This window comes from Nannobrachium achirus (genome assembly GCF_963921795.1).
Source record: "Nannobrachium achirus genome assembly, chromosome: 9".
Lineage (NCBI taxonomy): Eukaryota > Metazoa > Chordata > Actinopteri > Myctophiformes > Myctophidae > Nannobrachium > Nannobrachium achirus.
In genome coordinates, this window is record NC_137818.1 from 17,770,904 (window position 1) to 17,789,315 (window position 18,412).

Sequence of the window (18,412 nt, forward strand, 5' to 3'; positions counted from 1 at the left end):
AAGCATTTTCTCTCATGGTGAATCTGAATGGAGGTTGTAGCCTAGGCACTGCATAAACTGCAGTTAAACCTGTCTCAGCATGTTGCTGTATTTAACTTTATATGTGAAAGCTCCACTCACCGTGTGAGCATGAAAGTGGAATATGCAATGTTTTATTAAATGATAAACCGGGGTTTGGAGTCAAACTGGCTGAATCAAGTTTATTTTAAGTTTACTTCATTGACCCTAACACAGTAATGTTGACTTGCTGCCGCTAGGGGGCGGCAATGTTTCAAATACAAGTACATGCTACTACAGTTCCTGACAGTGGTTCAATCTCAACCTGTGGGTCGGGAGTCGGGACCCCACGGGGGGTCCCCAAATAATTTTGAGGGGTCCCTAGATGATTAACTAAAGCCCGGATCATAGTCGGGTCCGCGGTGGAAGGCTATCCACCGCGGTGTAGTCTTTTCGAGTCTTTTTGAGTCATGAAACTACAACGTTACATCATTCCTCGCGTGGAGAGCTTTCCACCGCGAGTCCCAACATCTCTCTGTTTTTGCTATCAGACAGACACGCTCGATTTTTAGATCATGACCCAAAAGAGAATTCATATGTTTACCCGGGACCCAAACTAGTGAAACTAGCAGATCTACAAGCTCATTGTGCGCTTGTAGATCGACTATATTTTCTCTTCATTTTAAATATTATTATTTTTATGTATGGAATTGCTTAGATGTAGGTCTATTTGTTTGTTTATTTAATTTTTTTAATTATAAATATATGACCCATACAAATTGGTCCGTGACCCACAAATGGGTCGCGACCCGCTGTTTGGGAAACAGTGCTGTAGATCGTTCTTTTCTACGCGCGACACCTCAGTACTACGGAGCATAAATGAGACTTTAGCCCAGCAGAGGAAGGAAGAGCGCTAGTTAGCTGGTTAACGGTAGAGGATACCAAAGGACCGGTCAGTGATGTCACGCCATCGAAAGGAAGTGTGTTGCCCCGATGCCTTTCAACAACAATAAAGTCCTAATTCAAAATGTACTTGAGTAAAAGTACAAATTCCAATCCAAATCCAAAATCTAAAAGTAAAGTTTTCATATAGGCCTAATTGTAGTGGAGTAAAAGTTCAATATTTTCCTCTGAGATGTAGGCCTAGTGGAGTAGAAGTTCGAAATACTCCCTCTAAAGTAAAAGTATCTACTTTTACTAGTTTACACCACTGCTTTTTAGTTTTTACCCACTTAAAAGCGTCATTTTTGTCAAGATGCACTGACTTCAACTTTATACAAAGAGAAACCTTATATAGGCCCCTACTATAATTTTGCGAATGTCTGTCTGAGTGAGTGAGTGAGTCTGTATGAAACAGCGTTTCTCCTCGGTGGCTGGAGCAATTGATCTGAAATCGCATCACCATCAGCATATGAACACACCTGACATAACTGTGAAGCCCGTTTGTCACTTTCACAAATCGTATGCTGTATAATAGCATTTTTATGGTGTATCTATATCTATTTAGCCTACAGTACCTTTTGTGACCACACATGTTAAGGGAGGGGCGCTGTTGTTCACGCCATGCACAATCACACACAAACCCACACACACACACACACACACACACACACACACACGGGGGGGGGGGGGAAGTGTGTGTGTGTGCAGGGCAGGCGGACGGGCTGGGGGGGGGGGGGGGGGGTGGGGGGTGCCATTAAACGAAACGGGTATTTCTTACATTGATGCTCCTACATATTATCATGCAAGCACCAGTTAAAGTTACTTTCCATCCCTCATATACTGTATGCACAGTGCACATCCCATAACCCACACACTGCACATCATTTTGGAGCTAGTTAAAGTTACTTTCCATCCCTCATATACTGTATGCACAGTGCACATCCCATAACCCACACACTGCACATCATTTTGGAGCTTTGGAGGAACGGGTAAGGGCTAGTCTTACTAAAGTACAAACACTATAAACTAAGGAAAGCCAGAAGAATATGTGATGAATATATTGCCTAAATGTACAACTGAGCTTATTTATTCTTTTTTCCTTTGATTTCCTTATTTTTATAGTAATCTGACTACTTTTTATGTACTGTGATATTGCGTCAATTAAAAAAAAAAATCACACTCGTGTGAACTGAGCGGTGGTGTGTGTGTGTGTGTGTGTGTGTGTGTGTGTGTGTGTGTGTGTGTGTGTGTGTGTGTGTGTGTGTGTGTGTGTGTGTGTGCGTGCAACAGCGCCCCTCCCTTAACATGTGTGGTCAGAAAAGGTTACTGCAGGCTACAGACCCGGAGACAGACAGACATACAGACATACAGAAAGACAGAAAGACAGACAGACAGACAGACAGACAGACCCACACACACGGCCACGTATAGGAGCGTTGTGACCACCGCTCAAAAAAGCCGTCGACGCTTAGTTATGACGTCACGGTCGCATCCTTGGTGTGTATGCTCCCGGAGTGCTCTCTGGTCGTAACACTTTAATGACCAAACTTCAGTGTGTCGTCGCTCTGTAACGGTCTCTACTACACACCGGCCCAACACAATCCTAACCATACACGGTAAGAAGACAGCAAGTTTACCATTAAAAACACACACCTATACACACGTTTAAATGACATTTAAAAACACCATTCCGCTCGTTTCACTAACATTCTAACTTCAACGCCCCTAAAACTAACTAACCCCATAGCGGAGCTAAACGGCTAACGTTAGCATTAGCTGCCGCTAGCAGCTGCTTGCTACAAGGGAGGCGACCCGTTTTATTATAGTCTTTCGCTTTTTTAAAAAGGCTCGTAAAGTTAAAACACTAAACGTCACATATTTCACATTAATGTAAGTTTATTTGACGCAGCGTTTAAAGCGTGTGCTCGTATTGAAAGCTAACGCCTTTTTTAATGGCATTTTTCGTGCGGCGTTAACCGTTAGGAGACAAGTTAGCATTCTGGGTGGCTAGTAGTAGTAGTTATGTTATTATATTAGCGTTTACATATTGTCCGTCAGCGAACGTCACGTGTGCTTGATAATTGTGAATTTATCTGAAGTGAGGTGACAAGTCTGTAACCTAAATAGTTGTTGTATTTGTTTTTAATTAGCCAGCTGGGAGGCTACAATCCCACATTCCGTCGCTGCGAGCGTGAAACTCGACAAAAATGACGTATTTACAACTAAAGCTGACGTGTAATCGGGTGGGGGTGGATTGGGTTGGGTGGAGGGGGGTCCGGGGACCCCCGGCGACACATATTTTCAGTTGAAAACACGTCGTTTTTGATCGCTGGAGGGGTACGTATCATATACGGTCCGACGGCGAAGTTTAAATCGGCCGTATAACCAAAGCCCCACCCTTCCCTTTCCAGGTCTTAATGTTTATCTGTGGACCCCCGAAACGATCGGTTTCCGATCAGAAAACTGATCGATCACGAAACGCGACGCGTCTGTCTTGCTTTCCATCGTTTTGGACCCAAAACGATTCATATGCATTTTTGAGAGTACTTCTGCAAAGTTGGTTGGAAAAACCTCTTTGCCCCCTGGTGGCACGATTAGGTACACTAATACAGTGATTCTCAAACTTTTTCATTGTCAAGGACCCCCAAATTGACACTTACTGCCCCACGGACCCTCATGTGAAAAGATGGGCCATGGCAGGGGCCGTACAAATAGAATATTTTTATGGCTCTAGCAGTGATTTTAATTTCAAGAACCCCCCAGTCTAACATGCATTAGGCTATCAACGTTAATTTAACTCTTGAGTGTACAAATGAGTGTTCCATTTGGAGTGTACAAATGAGTGTTCCATTTGTACACTGAGTTATAGACCTATTTGGTTCCTAACTATCATTTAGGACCCCCTAGAACTCCCTCAAGGACCCCTGGGGGTCACCGGACCCCACTTTGAGAACCAATGCACTAATATAATATAAAAACATAGCTGGTCTCAGAAATACTACAGAGTGAGTATTGTATAACGCTGGCATCCATTCCAGAGTCTTATATGCTTAATTGTATTTGACTGTACTTTATACAGTAGTTGTACACCAGTGTTGCACAATGAAAATAGATCCAAGAGCACAGGACACATAGCGATGAGACATATTGTGAGATGTGGTGTATATGATTGTGTCAGGGGTAAATGGATAAATAAATTTGCACATAACTGGAATCCACCGTCTGTATGTACCATCCTAACTACTAGGAAAGTGATTCAGCCATACTAACTATTGGGAGCAGTGAGTTACATAGCTCTGTTTACACAATGCTGCACTCCAACTGTATATTATGTTACCCATTTTCAACAATTGTTATTATATTTTGACACTTGCTTTGGCAGTGTAAACGTATGATTACCTGAATTGAAAATTTGATTTTAATAGTGAATCATCCTAATAGGAGGATCAGTCATTTAACTCATCCTAACTACTAGGAGAATTGAACCAGAAACCTATATGGTTCCCAAATGGCTGCTCAACCTCCAGAGCCACTTCGATGCGATATGATCCGATTGATATGAAGTCACATCGCCCGGCTAATACCGATTATACCTTTAAAATTGATTATGTTCCCCACTTCAACCATTTCGACGTTGATGCAGCTTGTGTTAACGTACCATCACAGGAGACACCGTCTGCAGTTATTTTAAGGTCTGTGAATGTGACAACAAACTTATCGTTGCTGGCGGGTAGAAAACGTAGCTCTATATTTTAACGTATTTACTGTAGCGCCACACAAAAGCATCTCATTTTGAACTTGTGGATCGGCTACTTTTAGCAATTTCTTAACTCTGAAAAGTAACTGTTGTGGACATCCACCCGACAGAGACGTCATCATGTGTGCATGCAATGACTGACCGTACAGCATTCAGTCATGCGAGGAGGCAGCAAGACAATAGTTTAATACCAAACTTAAACAAACACCTGGGCGGCAGTGGCTCAGGTGGTAGAGTGTCCGCTTGGTAACCGGAAGGTTCCCAGTTCGATCCCGGACTCCCCCAGAGGTAGTGCAGAAGTGTCCTTGAGCAAGACACTGCTGAACCCCTAATTGCTCCCGATGAGCAGATTGGTGCCTTGTATGGTTTCCTCCACCGTCAGTGTATGATTGTGTGTGAATGAAATGCACATTGTAAAGCACCTTGGATATTGGATAAGGTGCAATGAAAATGCACCATTTACTATTTACCTGGAGATAATATACTTCCTTATATATCTGTAGTGCAAAGGCCTGAAAGGAGCCCTATATTCTGTAGAGAATAATCACAAAAGCATAAGTCCAGCCCTTGCTGTATTCCCACCACTTCCCCATGTAAACGGTGCCCTTTATACATACAGTGTCTTTATCCAGAATCACAAAGTGCTTTCCAATGTGCATTCACACACTGACTGGTGGCGAACCATGCAAGGCACCAACCGGCACATCAGAAGCAGTTTTGGGTTCAGTGTCTTGCTCAAGGACACTTAAGACACAACAAGGGGAGCTGGGGATCAAACCGGGAACCTTCTGATTCCCAAGTGTCCGCTCTACCTCCTGAGCCACTGATGCTACATTTGAGATGAGATGTACTTTATTAATCGCTGAGGGGACATTGAGGCTTTACAGATGCATAAATGTGAACATTTTGAAAAAATTATCTACCAGACAAACAGAAACACAGATGGACATAATCACACAAACCATGGAATGTTTGGCCTTGAATTGTTTTTAAATAAAAGTCCCTGACATTTCTTGGAAATCCATATTCCACAATGTGTCTAAGAACCGTGGAACACAGCGTCACACCTGTTAAGCTGACAGTATGTCCTGATGTGTGGTTTCCTGTGTTTCCTGCAGCCCTCAGCGCCAGCCAGCAGCACGTGCACGTCCATCATCATCAGTGAGCGTGAGGATCCACCGGATCTCCTCGCCAGATGTAGAGGGAGTTGTCTCCTGTCTGCTCTGCTGTCAGCCGTGTACTCGGTAGGTGAGAGGCCATTTTGGTCTAAGTGGTTAAATAATTTGTTCTTAACCTGTAATACGTGTAAGACTCCCTAATCGGGAGATAAGCGCATGTATACACACTGCAAAAAACAACCTCATGGTGGTGCTAGAAGAGGGGCATGTGAGAAATCAGGGGCGGAGGGTTGTGGTTTGCCAGCCAAGGAGTCTGTGTGCAACGTTTGGCAAGGATAGGGGCAACGTTGCCAGAGATAAGAGTAGGGCCAAAAGTGTGGCGTGACGGACAGACTGACGGAGGGACTGACTGACTTACAAACAGCCGGTGGAGGTTTTCATAGTAACTGTGCGTCGGTCACAACAAAAACAAAGAAGAAAACAAAGAAAAGTGTTACTGGAAGTATGACAACTGTCATCAAAGCCATGTCTTTGAACTTGTATTCTGTTTCTTGTTTTGCTTGCGGTCGTCAACAAAGAAGCATTGTCTCTCTGGCCTATCGGCCAACGTCACCAAACCGGACCCAGCCAAGGTCATCACCTTGATAAAACCTTTTAAAGTTAAGACTCCTATCTAATCAGAGCAGAGCGTTATGCTTTTCTGGATTATCTGATATCTAATAGCAAACTTCTTAACACCCTGGTTTATTTACATCACGTTAAGTGAAGTCTAGTTTTGCCTTTCACATACATTAATAGGCATATCCCTGATTGATACCATGTCAAACAACATTGACCCCAATCCACATTGTAAAATCCTCTGTCTTGATTTAACTCCAAGTGTATAAATGGAAGAGAATGGATTTGGTTTCATTGCTGCGCTGGTTCCAATGGTTCTCTTGGCTGTGCAGTGTCTGTATGGGCAGTGTGGTGACAATGGGTCTTTGTGGCGATGCCTCATGTGCCCGTCTCTCATTGTGGGCAGTGTGGTGGCGTTGCATACGTCGCCGTTAGAATTGCAAATGTGCTGTCGAGGGCCACAGAGCACGTTTTGTGTGGTTTGTCTTGCTGCAGCATCTGACAAAACGTCCCACAGAAGTGATGCAAGTGTGTGACATTGTTAAATTGTCAAGCTCGGTAGATTCAAAGAGATTTCACGATCACCCACCTCCGCTCATATCTTTGATGTTTGCACATCAAATGAGCATAGGATTTGCATCATAGAACAAGATAAGAGCCGGTGCAGTTGATTAAACAGACAGCGCTCTCCATATGTCCAGATCCCCCCAAGCTGTGAGCATTGACCATGCCAGGCAGACATGTCACCACCCAGGGCAGAGACAATGACCTCAATATGTGATGCATACTGCCAGGTTGAGATCATTCCAGTAATTGTTTCATTTTTATAAATCAGAATTTATATATTTGTGTGTGTTTTATTTTTCTTCCTTTTTTCAAAAGAGCAAATAAAAAAAAAAAACGATTTATGGATCAGCTACCCTAACCCTAATTCTTAAGCTTGTGGGTGGGCTATTTTCTGATATCTACAAAGTTGTAGTCAAGCTTGTAGGTGGGATATTTTCTGAGAACTACAAGCTTGTAGGTGGGATATTTTCTGAGAACTACAAGCTTGTAGGTGGGATATTTTCTGAGAACTACAAGCTTGTAGGTGGGATATTTTCTGAGATCTATAAGCGTGTAGGTGGGATATTTTCTGAGATCTATAAGCGTGTAGGTGGGATATTTTCTGAGATCTATAAGCTTGTAGGTGGGATATTTTCTGAGATCTATAAGCTTGTTGGTGGGATATTTTCTGAGATCTATAAGCGTGTAGGTGGGATATTTTCTGAGAACTACCGGTACAAGCTCGTAGGTGGGATATTTTCGCAAAAGGTCTAGAGGGGGAAAAAGTAACGACCCCTGTGGGACCCCCGTCAAGATGTTGCACCTTATCACAAAATATCAGTCAAACCATCGGTAAGTGGTGTTCCTCCCAAGCAGTGGGTCACAGACCTAAAAAAAAAAAAAAGATTAAGTCTCGACCTGAGGAGTTTGGCAACCACTGCTCTAGTGTTCTCCAACATCGGATCGTGTTGGACTCAAAACTGTTACCTGGGCGGGGCTCTAGTTTTCTGTGATTTTTCAAAGCGTAATAACATGTGTGCTGATGATGTAACTTTGTCTTTTCGCTCTCTCTCTCTCTCTCCCAGACCCCAGTTCCAGTCCAGTGACGTCAGCCCACCATGCGTGAATACAAGCTAGTGGTGTTGGGATCGGGAGGCGTGGGCAAATCTGCACTGGTGAGCGCCCCATGTACAGCTCATCCAAGCTGAAATGCACATCATCAGCGCTGTCGGCTGGAAGCCGCGTTATGTCCCGAACAAGCTCACAATGCGCTTCACTGGGACGCATTGTGAGCTTGTAGGTCGGCTATTTTCATTCTTTTGCTTGACACTTCTTTTTTGACAAAGTGGGGTATTAAATGATGAAAAAAAACATATGTTATATTTGGAGACGCAAGGTTTCTGCTCGACAGGGCTGTGACGATGAAGACATTTTACATGACGATTAATTTTAAGTGTAAAAATTACAATTACTTTTAGGCTTTTAAGTGCTCAGGGAATATATGCAAAGAAATTACTGATATATTTAATCATTTTATACTTTCAAGAATGTAAAATAGTGGAAATAGTAGATCTACGAGCTCACGGCGCGGATTTAGATCTGCTATTTCTGCTATATGTATAAACATGGAAACGATAAAGACAATTCAAGACAAACAATTCAGACCTATTTTTATTCTCAGAACATTGTTATAACGATCATTAGACTCAGAGCAATAACCCACATATCTCCCCCCGACTTCCTCCCCAGTCAAAGTTCTGAATTGTAATTAATGTAGAATTATGGTCAGGATGTAATTTGCTGCAAATTAGTTGACTTAATGTAATTGACCACGTATAAAACAATATTTGATTTTAAAATAAATAATACTCTCTCTCACACTTATGCCAGTGTGCCAGTGACCACCCTCACCCTCCTTCCTCTATGACAATGTTGGCACCCGTGCCTAAGGTTGCCCACCCCTTCTCTAATTGACAAACATGTCTTGTCTTGTCTTGTTTTGTTTTTAATGCAAGTCATCCCTGTGTTTTTTTCCCCTCCTTCCAGACAGTCCAATTTGTACAAGGTATTTTTGTGGAGAAGTATGACCCCACAATAGAAGACTCCTACAGAAAGGTGAGCTGGGAAGAAGCACATTTCACTCATACACCTGATTTACCCTACCCTATCATTTGTGCTGCAATGGTGTCGCATGCCGAAAATAGCAGCTCAAGCTCATAGAAGTGATATTATATTTGGCGAGTGACAGCTACACACGATTGTGTATGAATTAAACCACTAATAAATCCTAACGGTTTTCTGAAAAGCGTATGTTGCTATAGCGGTGGTTCTAAAACCTTTTTATGTCAAGGACAAGGACCACCCATAATTATGTATTTTCGGCAGACCCCCATCTCAAAAAATATTTTGTTCCAGGGACCCCCCAGAAGCAAAGATTTGAGTTAAAAAAAAAGAAATCGTAATTTTTCAAAAATAGCAGATCTACAAGCTCGCAACGCAGCACGAAGTGACGCGCTGTGAGCTTTTATATCTATTTTTGAATAGCCAAAGTTATTGTTTTCCCGTTTTAGTCTTAGCTTTATTTAAGTATAATAATCCAGCCAACTCTGTCATAACATGGCTCCAACGTTGCCTTTTTCTGTCCCAACAGCAAGTGGAGGTGGATGGGCAGCAATGCATGCTGGAAATACTCGACACAGCTGGAACAGTAAGTAAAGGCTAATCCTTTGTTCTATTTTTATTGTTCCTAAGGGAAATACTGCAACTGCTGTTAAACAATACTCCAGAATTATAGGATGATATCGATATCAAGGTATTTGGTCAAAAATATCCTATTTGATTTTAACCATAATGACCCAGCTTTACTTTAAAGCAGGGGTCTTCAACATTTTCAGGCCAAGGACCCCTTAGTTGAGAAAGAGATAATGCAGGAACCCCCACAACCTTCTCATAGATTCCATATGGTTTCATTGTTTGACAGCAAAATCATCAGTGTATTTTCGATTCATGTAAATTTGTGTTTTCAGATACGTATTTAACCACTTGAATCGTCAATACATAACTTGACTTTTCACTCTGTACTTAGTCTGCTCTTTTTTCCCCTCTACACCAAATGTCTTTGCCGAAAATAGCCGATCTACAAGCTCTCAGAATATGGACACTAGGGTTCAAGTGGTTAATATTAAAAAGTAGATAAAAGTTTCTTTCACACAAAGATTTGGAGGACCCCCTGTAGTAACTCTGAGGACCCCTAGGGGTCCCCGACCCCCTGTTGAAGACCCTTGCTTTAAAGTATGTTTGATGCAACATTCAGGCAGGTTAGACAAGATGTCATTAATCTGCACTTTACGCCTGATCAGGATGGTTGTCAACGATAGGTCGCTATGTCAACTGAACCTGGGCTCACTGTTACTTTGTCAAATGGACTAAAGCTAATGAAGGCAATCTAACTGATTATTAAACTTGGTTATCTAGTTAGCTTGTTCTGTGAAATATCCCCCTTCATTTTGACAAAGGAGCGTCGGGAGGGTTAGCGACTCACCCCACGGAGGTTAGGGCAAGGGTTAGGTTTGGGTGTCGAAAAGATGACACAGAAACAGCGAAGCGCTCCCAAAAATACAATATCGCAATATTTTTCCAAGATGTATCACGATACACAATATTATCACGATTATTTTTCAGGTTGGGTTTTATGGTTATTTTTCGGGTCCATTTGGTTTCATTTGTATACTGTCAGAGTAAAGGGGAGACCTTGACATTTATTTTAGACCAACATGCAGGTTTAAATGAATTCTGCAATGAATCTCTGTATTAACAAATCAACAGGATTTTTTATAAGGCTCCCTCATTGTATCACAAATCGATATACTGTACATGAAATCTCCGAAAAGGCATATTGTGGAGACATTGTGTGTCGTCTCAACGATATTTATCACCATATTACCCACCCCTAACGTGTTTGCGTGGTCCCTGTGGTTCCACAGGAGCAGTTCACAGCCATGAGGGACCTGTACATGAAGAACGGCCAGGGCTTTGCCTTGGTCTACTCCATCACCGCTCAGTCCACGTTCAACGACCTGCAAGACCTCCGCGAGCAGATCCTACGAGTCAAAGACACCGAGGACGTGAGTGAAACAAACGAGCACCTAGGGCTGTCACGATATGACATTTTACATGACGGTTAATTGTCACTCAAATAATTGGCGATTAACGATTTAATTGTGTTTTTGTCGTTGATAATTACATTTCTGTTTGGCTTTTAGGCTTTGAAGTTGTACATGGTAGATATGACACATAACCTAAATATACAAAGAAATTACTGACATATTTGACAACTTACTACTTAAAAAATAACTTTGAAAGTGGAAATAGCCGATCTACAAGCTCACAACGCGTCGCGATGTGACGTGTTGGGAGCTTGTAGATCTGCTATTTCCACTATTTTGGAAATTTTTCAACATTCACGATTATGACGATTATGACAAAATAATTGCGATAATGTCAAATAATCACGATTAGACGATTATGTAATAATTGTGACAGCCCTACGAGCACCGTCTTTTCTCAGGGTTCTGGTGTAGCTCACTGCTTAACCAAACCAATGTTTCTTCCGTTGTGGTTAGAGGTGCAGCTCTAAGTTGTACCGTAAGAATATAAAACAGTTAGTGCAACAAAATATTATTAAATGATGTGGTATCGGAACGGCATAGACTGGCATAATCGCAGATACAGCATTTTAGGCAGTAATCGGCAGCTTTTCCTATACTTGTATCGATATCGGAACACAACTCTTAATTTGTGGTCTTGCTACTTTGTCGTGGTGGTTCAGGTTCCTATGATCCTGGTGGGGAACAAGTGTGACCTGGAGGACGAGCGCGTGGTGGGCAAGGAGCAGGGCCAGAACCTGGCCCGACAGTGGAACAACTGTGCCTTTCTAGAGACCTCAGCCAAATCAAAGATCAACGTTAACGAGGTAATTATGACAGTGGAACAACTGTGCCTTTCTAGAGACCTCAGCCAAATCAAAGATCAACGTTAACGAGGTGATTAACAGCACCATGACATCAGCGTAGGGGTGGGCGATACTGGATAAAAGCATTATCACGATATGCTTCATGCAGTATCACGATACACGATATTATCACGATACTGTTTTATGCGAGTTTTTAGGTTTATTATGATTATTAGACCCACACATATTCTATAGATAATCTATTCATTTGTATGCTGCAGATAGAAAGATAGATAGCCTAATCTATGATTTTTTTAATGATAACATTCAGATTTTTGATTAAACAATTATCATTTCTTACCTCAAAATATTTACTAGTTGGTGTGATGATGGTTCAGGTCATTCAAATGGGTCCCAGAAATGTTTTATGGGTTCCCTTAAAATGTTTTTTGAGTGTTGTGAGCTTGTAGATCGGCTATATTCAAAACAATTTGGCGGGACCTCTCTGGGGGTCTCGACCCACAGGTTGACAACAACCCATGCCTTACCATTGAAACTTGAGGGAAAACAAATTACCTTATGGTTGGTTTATTAGACCCACACAGATATTCTATAGATAATCTATTCATTTTTATGCTGCAGATAGAAAGATAGATAGCCTAATCTATGGTTTTTTTTAATGATAACATTCAGATTTTTGATTAAACAATTATCATTTTTTACCTCAAAATATTTACTAGTTGGTGTGATGATGGTTCAGGTCATTCAAATGGGTCCCAGAAATGTTTTATGGGTTCCCTTAAAATGTTTTTTGAGTGTTGTGAGCTTGTAGATCGGCTATATTCAAAACAATTTGGCGGGACCTCTCTGGGGGTCTCGACCCACAGGTTGACAACAACCCATGCCTTACCATTGAAACTTGAGGGAAAACAAATTACCTTATGACCAACCAAAGTCAGGAGGTTTGTTATGATACAAGCTTTATTTTTAGAGAATTACTCACTCATTATCATCCTAGCTTTTCGCTTTTCTACTAACAATAATGGCATGGTTTTTATAACTAAGCCAATTATGTAATAGACGCAAAATAGACGCGACGATTTCACCGCGATTCGCGACGACACACGCATGCATCAATGGTGAAAACATAAGCACTTTACAAATAGCAGCAAATAGCTACTTGTTTATAGTTAATAAAAACAGAAGCATGGATTTACAAGGTGATCTAAATCATCTCATCAATACTGCCAGAACACACAGCTATGGATGAGACTCCAGCACAGTTCAGCTTTGCAAGCAGTGAGATGGCTGATAGCGATAGCAGGACGGATAAGTAGTTTGCGTCCTGTTAGTTTAATGCATCCATTATGAAAAATATGCTTCAAAGAATGCAGGCCAAGCTGCATCACTGCTTTAAGTCCCGTGAAAGTGAAACTAAATCGTGGACCACTGTGCCGTGCTCCTGCACACAATCACAACTCAGTCAGTGCTGTAGACACTGTAGCCTGTCTGCGTGCTGCACGGGGGAGGGGCCGTGAAAGCAGGGGACGGATCCTCAAACTATATGACACGTTGAGCCGCGACACGTTATAGCTTGTAGATCTGTTCTTTTTGGCGAATTACACCACCGTACTATAGAAGTATAAATTAAGCAATAGAGCTGCGACTCATGGAACGTGCACTCGCTGTATATCCAGAGCCTTTTCTAAATGACTGTATCACGAGAGAAACGATATTCTGAAATGGCCTATCGTGGCAAAGCTGTATCGCCGAGACGATAATTATCGCCATATCGCCCACCCCTACATCAGCGTGATGTCACGTAACGTTTAATGAGGCAACTGACACACTGGTTACATCATCGGCCACACTAGCGTCGATCCCATGGAGGCTTGCTAAGGGGCGACAAATGACCAGGATATTTCCGAAACGCACACGCTAAAGCTCTGTGAACAATATCGTTTGACCTTTTTAAAGGTGAACTACAGTATATTATTGATCTCCTCACATGAGAACAATGGGATTTAGGCTGGAAATGTTTTCTGTACTTGCCAAATGAATCGCTTATTAATTGACTTTTTTACGATCTATTATGTCAGTATATGACATGGTAAATACAGCCTGAGATAATAAGCCCTATTTGACTCCCATTATTTCCTGTTAATTTCCATGACGTTACTTATTCCTATAATTGTGATACTGACGTCCCACGTCATTTAGAATTGATTCCCCATTAAGAGAACTGAAAAGGGCACCGAATGGCATCAACCAACCAACGTGTGCTTGCTGCTGCGCCAAGGCGCTCGAACTCCCTCCCCCACCCCTAAAGTTTTGCACGTTCGTGTTGTTGTAGATTTTCTACGATCTGGTGAGACAGATCAACAGGAAAACGCCGATGGAAAAGAAGAAGGCGAAAAAGAAGTCAAATTGCACAGTGCTCTAAAGCAAGCCCACGCAGCGAAGCAGCTCCACGCCAGGTGAGTGGTCCGGTTGTTGTGGCCGCGCGCCAGAGAGCAGAAACACCCGTGCCTGCTGGGAAAGCATGCTCGCATCACGTGAGACTGGAAACTCCTTCCAGACCCGCCATGGCTTCTCAGCAGGCATGGAGTTTGATGCCGTCGGGCAGAAACCTCTTATCTCCACAACCTTTAACCATTATTTTATACTATTAAATATTAAATAGCAGATATACAAGCTCACGCTATGAGCTTGTTAGATCTGCTATTTTCTTTTTTAAATCGTGAAAATATTTGCAAATCTATTATATATTTTTCAAAGCAAACTTTTATAACTCAAATCTTTGCTTCTGGGGGGTCCCTGGAACAAAGTATTTTGAGATACCAATAATGTTCCATGTCCTTGACATGAAAAACATTTAGAACCAATGAAGATAGAAAGATGAGTTTTTCTAAAGATTTGGAAGGATTTAGAAGACTCGAGTCAAAATATTCAAAGACTTGGTCAAATTGTCATTTTTCAAAAATGGCAGATCCACAAGCTCGCATCGTGGCACTCGGAGCAAGACGCTAAGAGCTTGCAGATCTGCTACTTTTGCTAATAAATCTGAAATGACACAGATGCGTTCCCAGATTTAATGAATTCTATCAAGGGTTTTCAATTTCTGAGACAGTCACAGTAAGGCTATGTTTGCTATTACACTCTGTCTCTATTTACTAAAAAGTGTGTTAAATATAAATGGTAAATGGTGCCTTTATAAAACGCTTTTATCCAAAGCGCTTCACATTGTGCATTACATTCACCCATTCACACACACATTCATACACTGATGGCAGAGGAAACCATGCAAGGCACCAACCTGCTCATCAGGAGCAACTAGGGGTTCAGAGTCTTGCTCAAGGACTCTTCGACACAAACTGTGACGGAGCCTGGGATCAAACTGGGAACCTTGCGGTTCCCTACCGGCCACTGTACCCCTTAGCCACCCCGTATTTAAATATGTATGTATAGCTACCACATGACAAAATGTAATTAATTACAAATACAAATGGGGATAAAAAAGATTAAGTCTAAAGATATTATCACCCTGAAATGCAGGTGACAATTAATGTCCAAGTCCTGTTTCATCTTCCACCTACGTGCTTGAGAAGCCTATTTGTCCCAGCCAATTAACTACAGAGGCGAGGGCCACAAATGCTTCTTGATGATGTAAAACATTAAATCCAACAGCTCCATCTGTTGTTGAAGTCTTGTAACAATACAAAATGTAATTAAAAATGTATGTACATATTTGACCAGAGGGGATTTGGATTGAGCAACCTTGTTCAGATCTTTTCTCAGTTAGAATTGCTGTGTTGTCTTGTCTCTATGGAATGTTTAACAAAATGAGTTCATTAATTACCTCATTTTGATCTGGACAAACCCAGATATAGACTGATATTAGTTTCATGGCAATAATATAACCGTTTGACCGACTACTGACTAAAAATATTTCTGTTCCCCTAAAACCTGTGGTTCTCAAAGTGGGGTCCATGGACCCCCCGGGTCCTTGAAGGAACAGTTTATGAGGAACAGTTTAAACATTTAGGCCATATTTTCCAGTGATACATTTTCTTTGTCAAACTGGTGGTCCTTGAATTGAAAGGTGTTGAGAATCACTGACCTGTACGGCAGTGGTTCAGTCAGGAGGTAGAGCAGTGGTTCTCAACCTGTGGGTCGAGATCCCCAGGGGGTCCCCAAATTATTTCTGGGGGTCCCCAGATAATTAACTTAATGTGCAACATTGTTTTCTCTCTCAACAGTAAACAAACCAACTTAAAGTTTAAGTGTATAGAGGGTATCTGCACATTTCTAGTGACAATTTAAGGACTTTAACTTTTCTAGAAAGGCACTATATCCAAGGTTCATATGTTCATGAAATTCCTGAAAGGCCTGGAAAAGTTTTGGAATCATCTGAATGTTTTGGAAAGTGTTTGGATATACAGGTAATTGATCGTTTTTGGCTATTGGTTTAGTTCATAAAAATGTCCAGCATTACGTGAAACACGTGCGGCCTAATCTATACAGGACATCACGTGATGAAAGAATAGCTCTACAAGCTAACAACACTGCATCATGATAACTTTGTTAGCTTATAGATGTGTTATATCCTGGAAATGTGGCAAAATACTTTGGGAACTTTTTGGAAAATTCACTGTTAAGGTTGTGTGTCGACCATTAAATGATGTCCATTTATCATTTTATACTCACGGTGCCTTTGTTTCTTGTGTGCAGAACCACGTAATGATTTAACTGTTGCCCAATTGGACGTGCCAGGATCCCAAAGCCCGCCCCCATGGCTGACAGACATAAATAACTTCACCGCCACTCCAGAGAAGAGATGGTGAAGAAGACATTGAACCTGTTAATCTGTCTGTTTGGTTTTTCTCTGTGTCATCATTGCCATCGTTGAGTTAGTGTGTGGTGACACCTTTTTATGATTCTTGTGTTCTGTCTAAAAAGATCTCACTCTGTGTGGTGACACCTTTTTATGATTCTTGTGTTCTGTCTTAAAAAGATCTCGCTCTTTTTGGGATGTTATTTCAAAGAGGGGCCAGGGGTTGTACATTCATTTATCAGAGCTAAAAACTGTTTTACTGAAAGTAACACGTTGTCTTTCTTTCTCGCACATTTTCGCGAGCGAACTGTACCAGTGGTTCTCAAGTGTGGGGTCCAGGGACCCTCATGGTTCCTTGAGAGGGGGTTTCCAAATGGACCCTTTACAGGTCTGTAACTCTGAGAGTGTACAAAATGGAACCAAATGGATTTGGACCCGTACGTGTCCATTTGGTTCCATTTGTACACACTCAAGAGTTATAGATTTACTAGAGGTCCTAGTAAATACTACAGTTTGAGACCCTCTGGACTATACTGTACGTTTGCAAAATAAATCATGTCCTCTCCTCATCTACTCCTTCTCTGCACTAACGGTGTCTGCAGAACTGCATCATGGTCCATAAGTCTGTTGCTTCTACTTATGAGGACGTGTATACATGACGTTAACATCTTTTCCTAAGTGACTTTGTTTTGTATCAAAAAGCTTCAAGGCATAATTCATATTTCCCATAATATATTCTAATTCCTTTTTTTTTTTTTTTGCGCATAATGAATTGCTAAGGAAATTAGTATTTTATAGACTGATATGGGGGGAGGGGAGGGGGTTGACGCATTTTGATTTGTGTCTTGAGGCTGAAAATGTATTGTACTAAAAAAAAGACAACTCTAATATTGCTTCTTGTGTTTACCCTGTCACAAATGATTTTTTCCAGCTTTTATGAATGATTAAATTTTAGTACATTTTCATTATTCTTTGGCGTTTGCTTTAAATTATTGAGTGTCGTTGATTTAAAAAGGTGAAGGTGATTTAATTAATTCTGCACCAGGAAGCTTTTTATTTATTTCCTAGCCGGCAAGCAAGCACAAATCCACCTTTGATGTTTTGAGACACTTTCTGTGTCTCAAAACATCACTCATTGCAATACTGCAATGAGTTTATTGACAAAGTTGCATGTCGGGTATATTTTTTTCAATACAACCCAAGCTGTCCATAAAGCTGCAATGTTGGTGAGTTCATCGTTGTTAAACACAAACACATACTGTAAACCATGGGTCTTCAACAGGGGGTCCGGGACTCCTAGGGGGTCCTCAGAGTTACTACGGGGTGTCCTCCAAATCTTTGTGATAGAAAAAAATAAAATCTCCTTTTTAGCCAGATTCTTAACCAGATTCTGAGAACTTTAGCCAAAAATAGCTACAAGCTCAGGCGTTGTGAGCTTGTAGATTGGCTATTTTCAGCAGAGATTTGGTGTAGAGGGGAGAAGTATTGACGGTTCAAGTGGTTAAATATCTGAAAACACAAATTGACATAATCCAATTGACACTAATGATTGTGCTGTCAAACAATGAAACAATATGGAATCTATGACAAGGTTTTACGGGTCCCTTGCCTGCCTCATCTCTATCAACTAAGGGGTACTTGGCCTAAAA

At 41.4% G+C, this 18,412-nt stretch overlaps 1 protein-coding gene across 1 annotated transcript; it reads left to right on the forward strand.

The window, feature by feature from the left end:
- Positions 1 to 2,473: 2,473 nt before the first annotated feature.
- LOC308291304 (ras-related protein Rap-1b-like) lies at positions 2,474 to 17,687 on the forward strand. Its single transcript, XM_080733286.1, has 9 exons — positions 2,474 to 2,555; positions 5,815 to 5,940; positions 8,064 to 8,153; positions 9,025 to 9,093; positions 9,629 to 9,685; positions 10,962 to 11,102; positions 11,807 to 11,950; positions 14,283 to 14,406; positions 16,661 to 17,687. Exons 3-8 carry the CDS (start codon positions 8,097 to 8,099, stop codon positions 14,370 to 14,372), a joined length of 558 nt encoding a protein of 185 aa, XP_080589412.1. The 5' UTR covers positions 2,474 to 2,555; positions 5,815 to 5,940; positions 8,064 to 8,096; the 3' UTR covers positions 14,373 to 14,406; positions 16,661 to 17,687.
- The last annotated feature ends 725 nt before the right edge of the window (positions 17,688 to 18,412 follow it).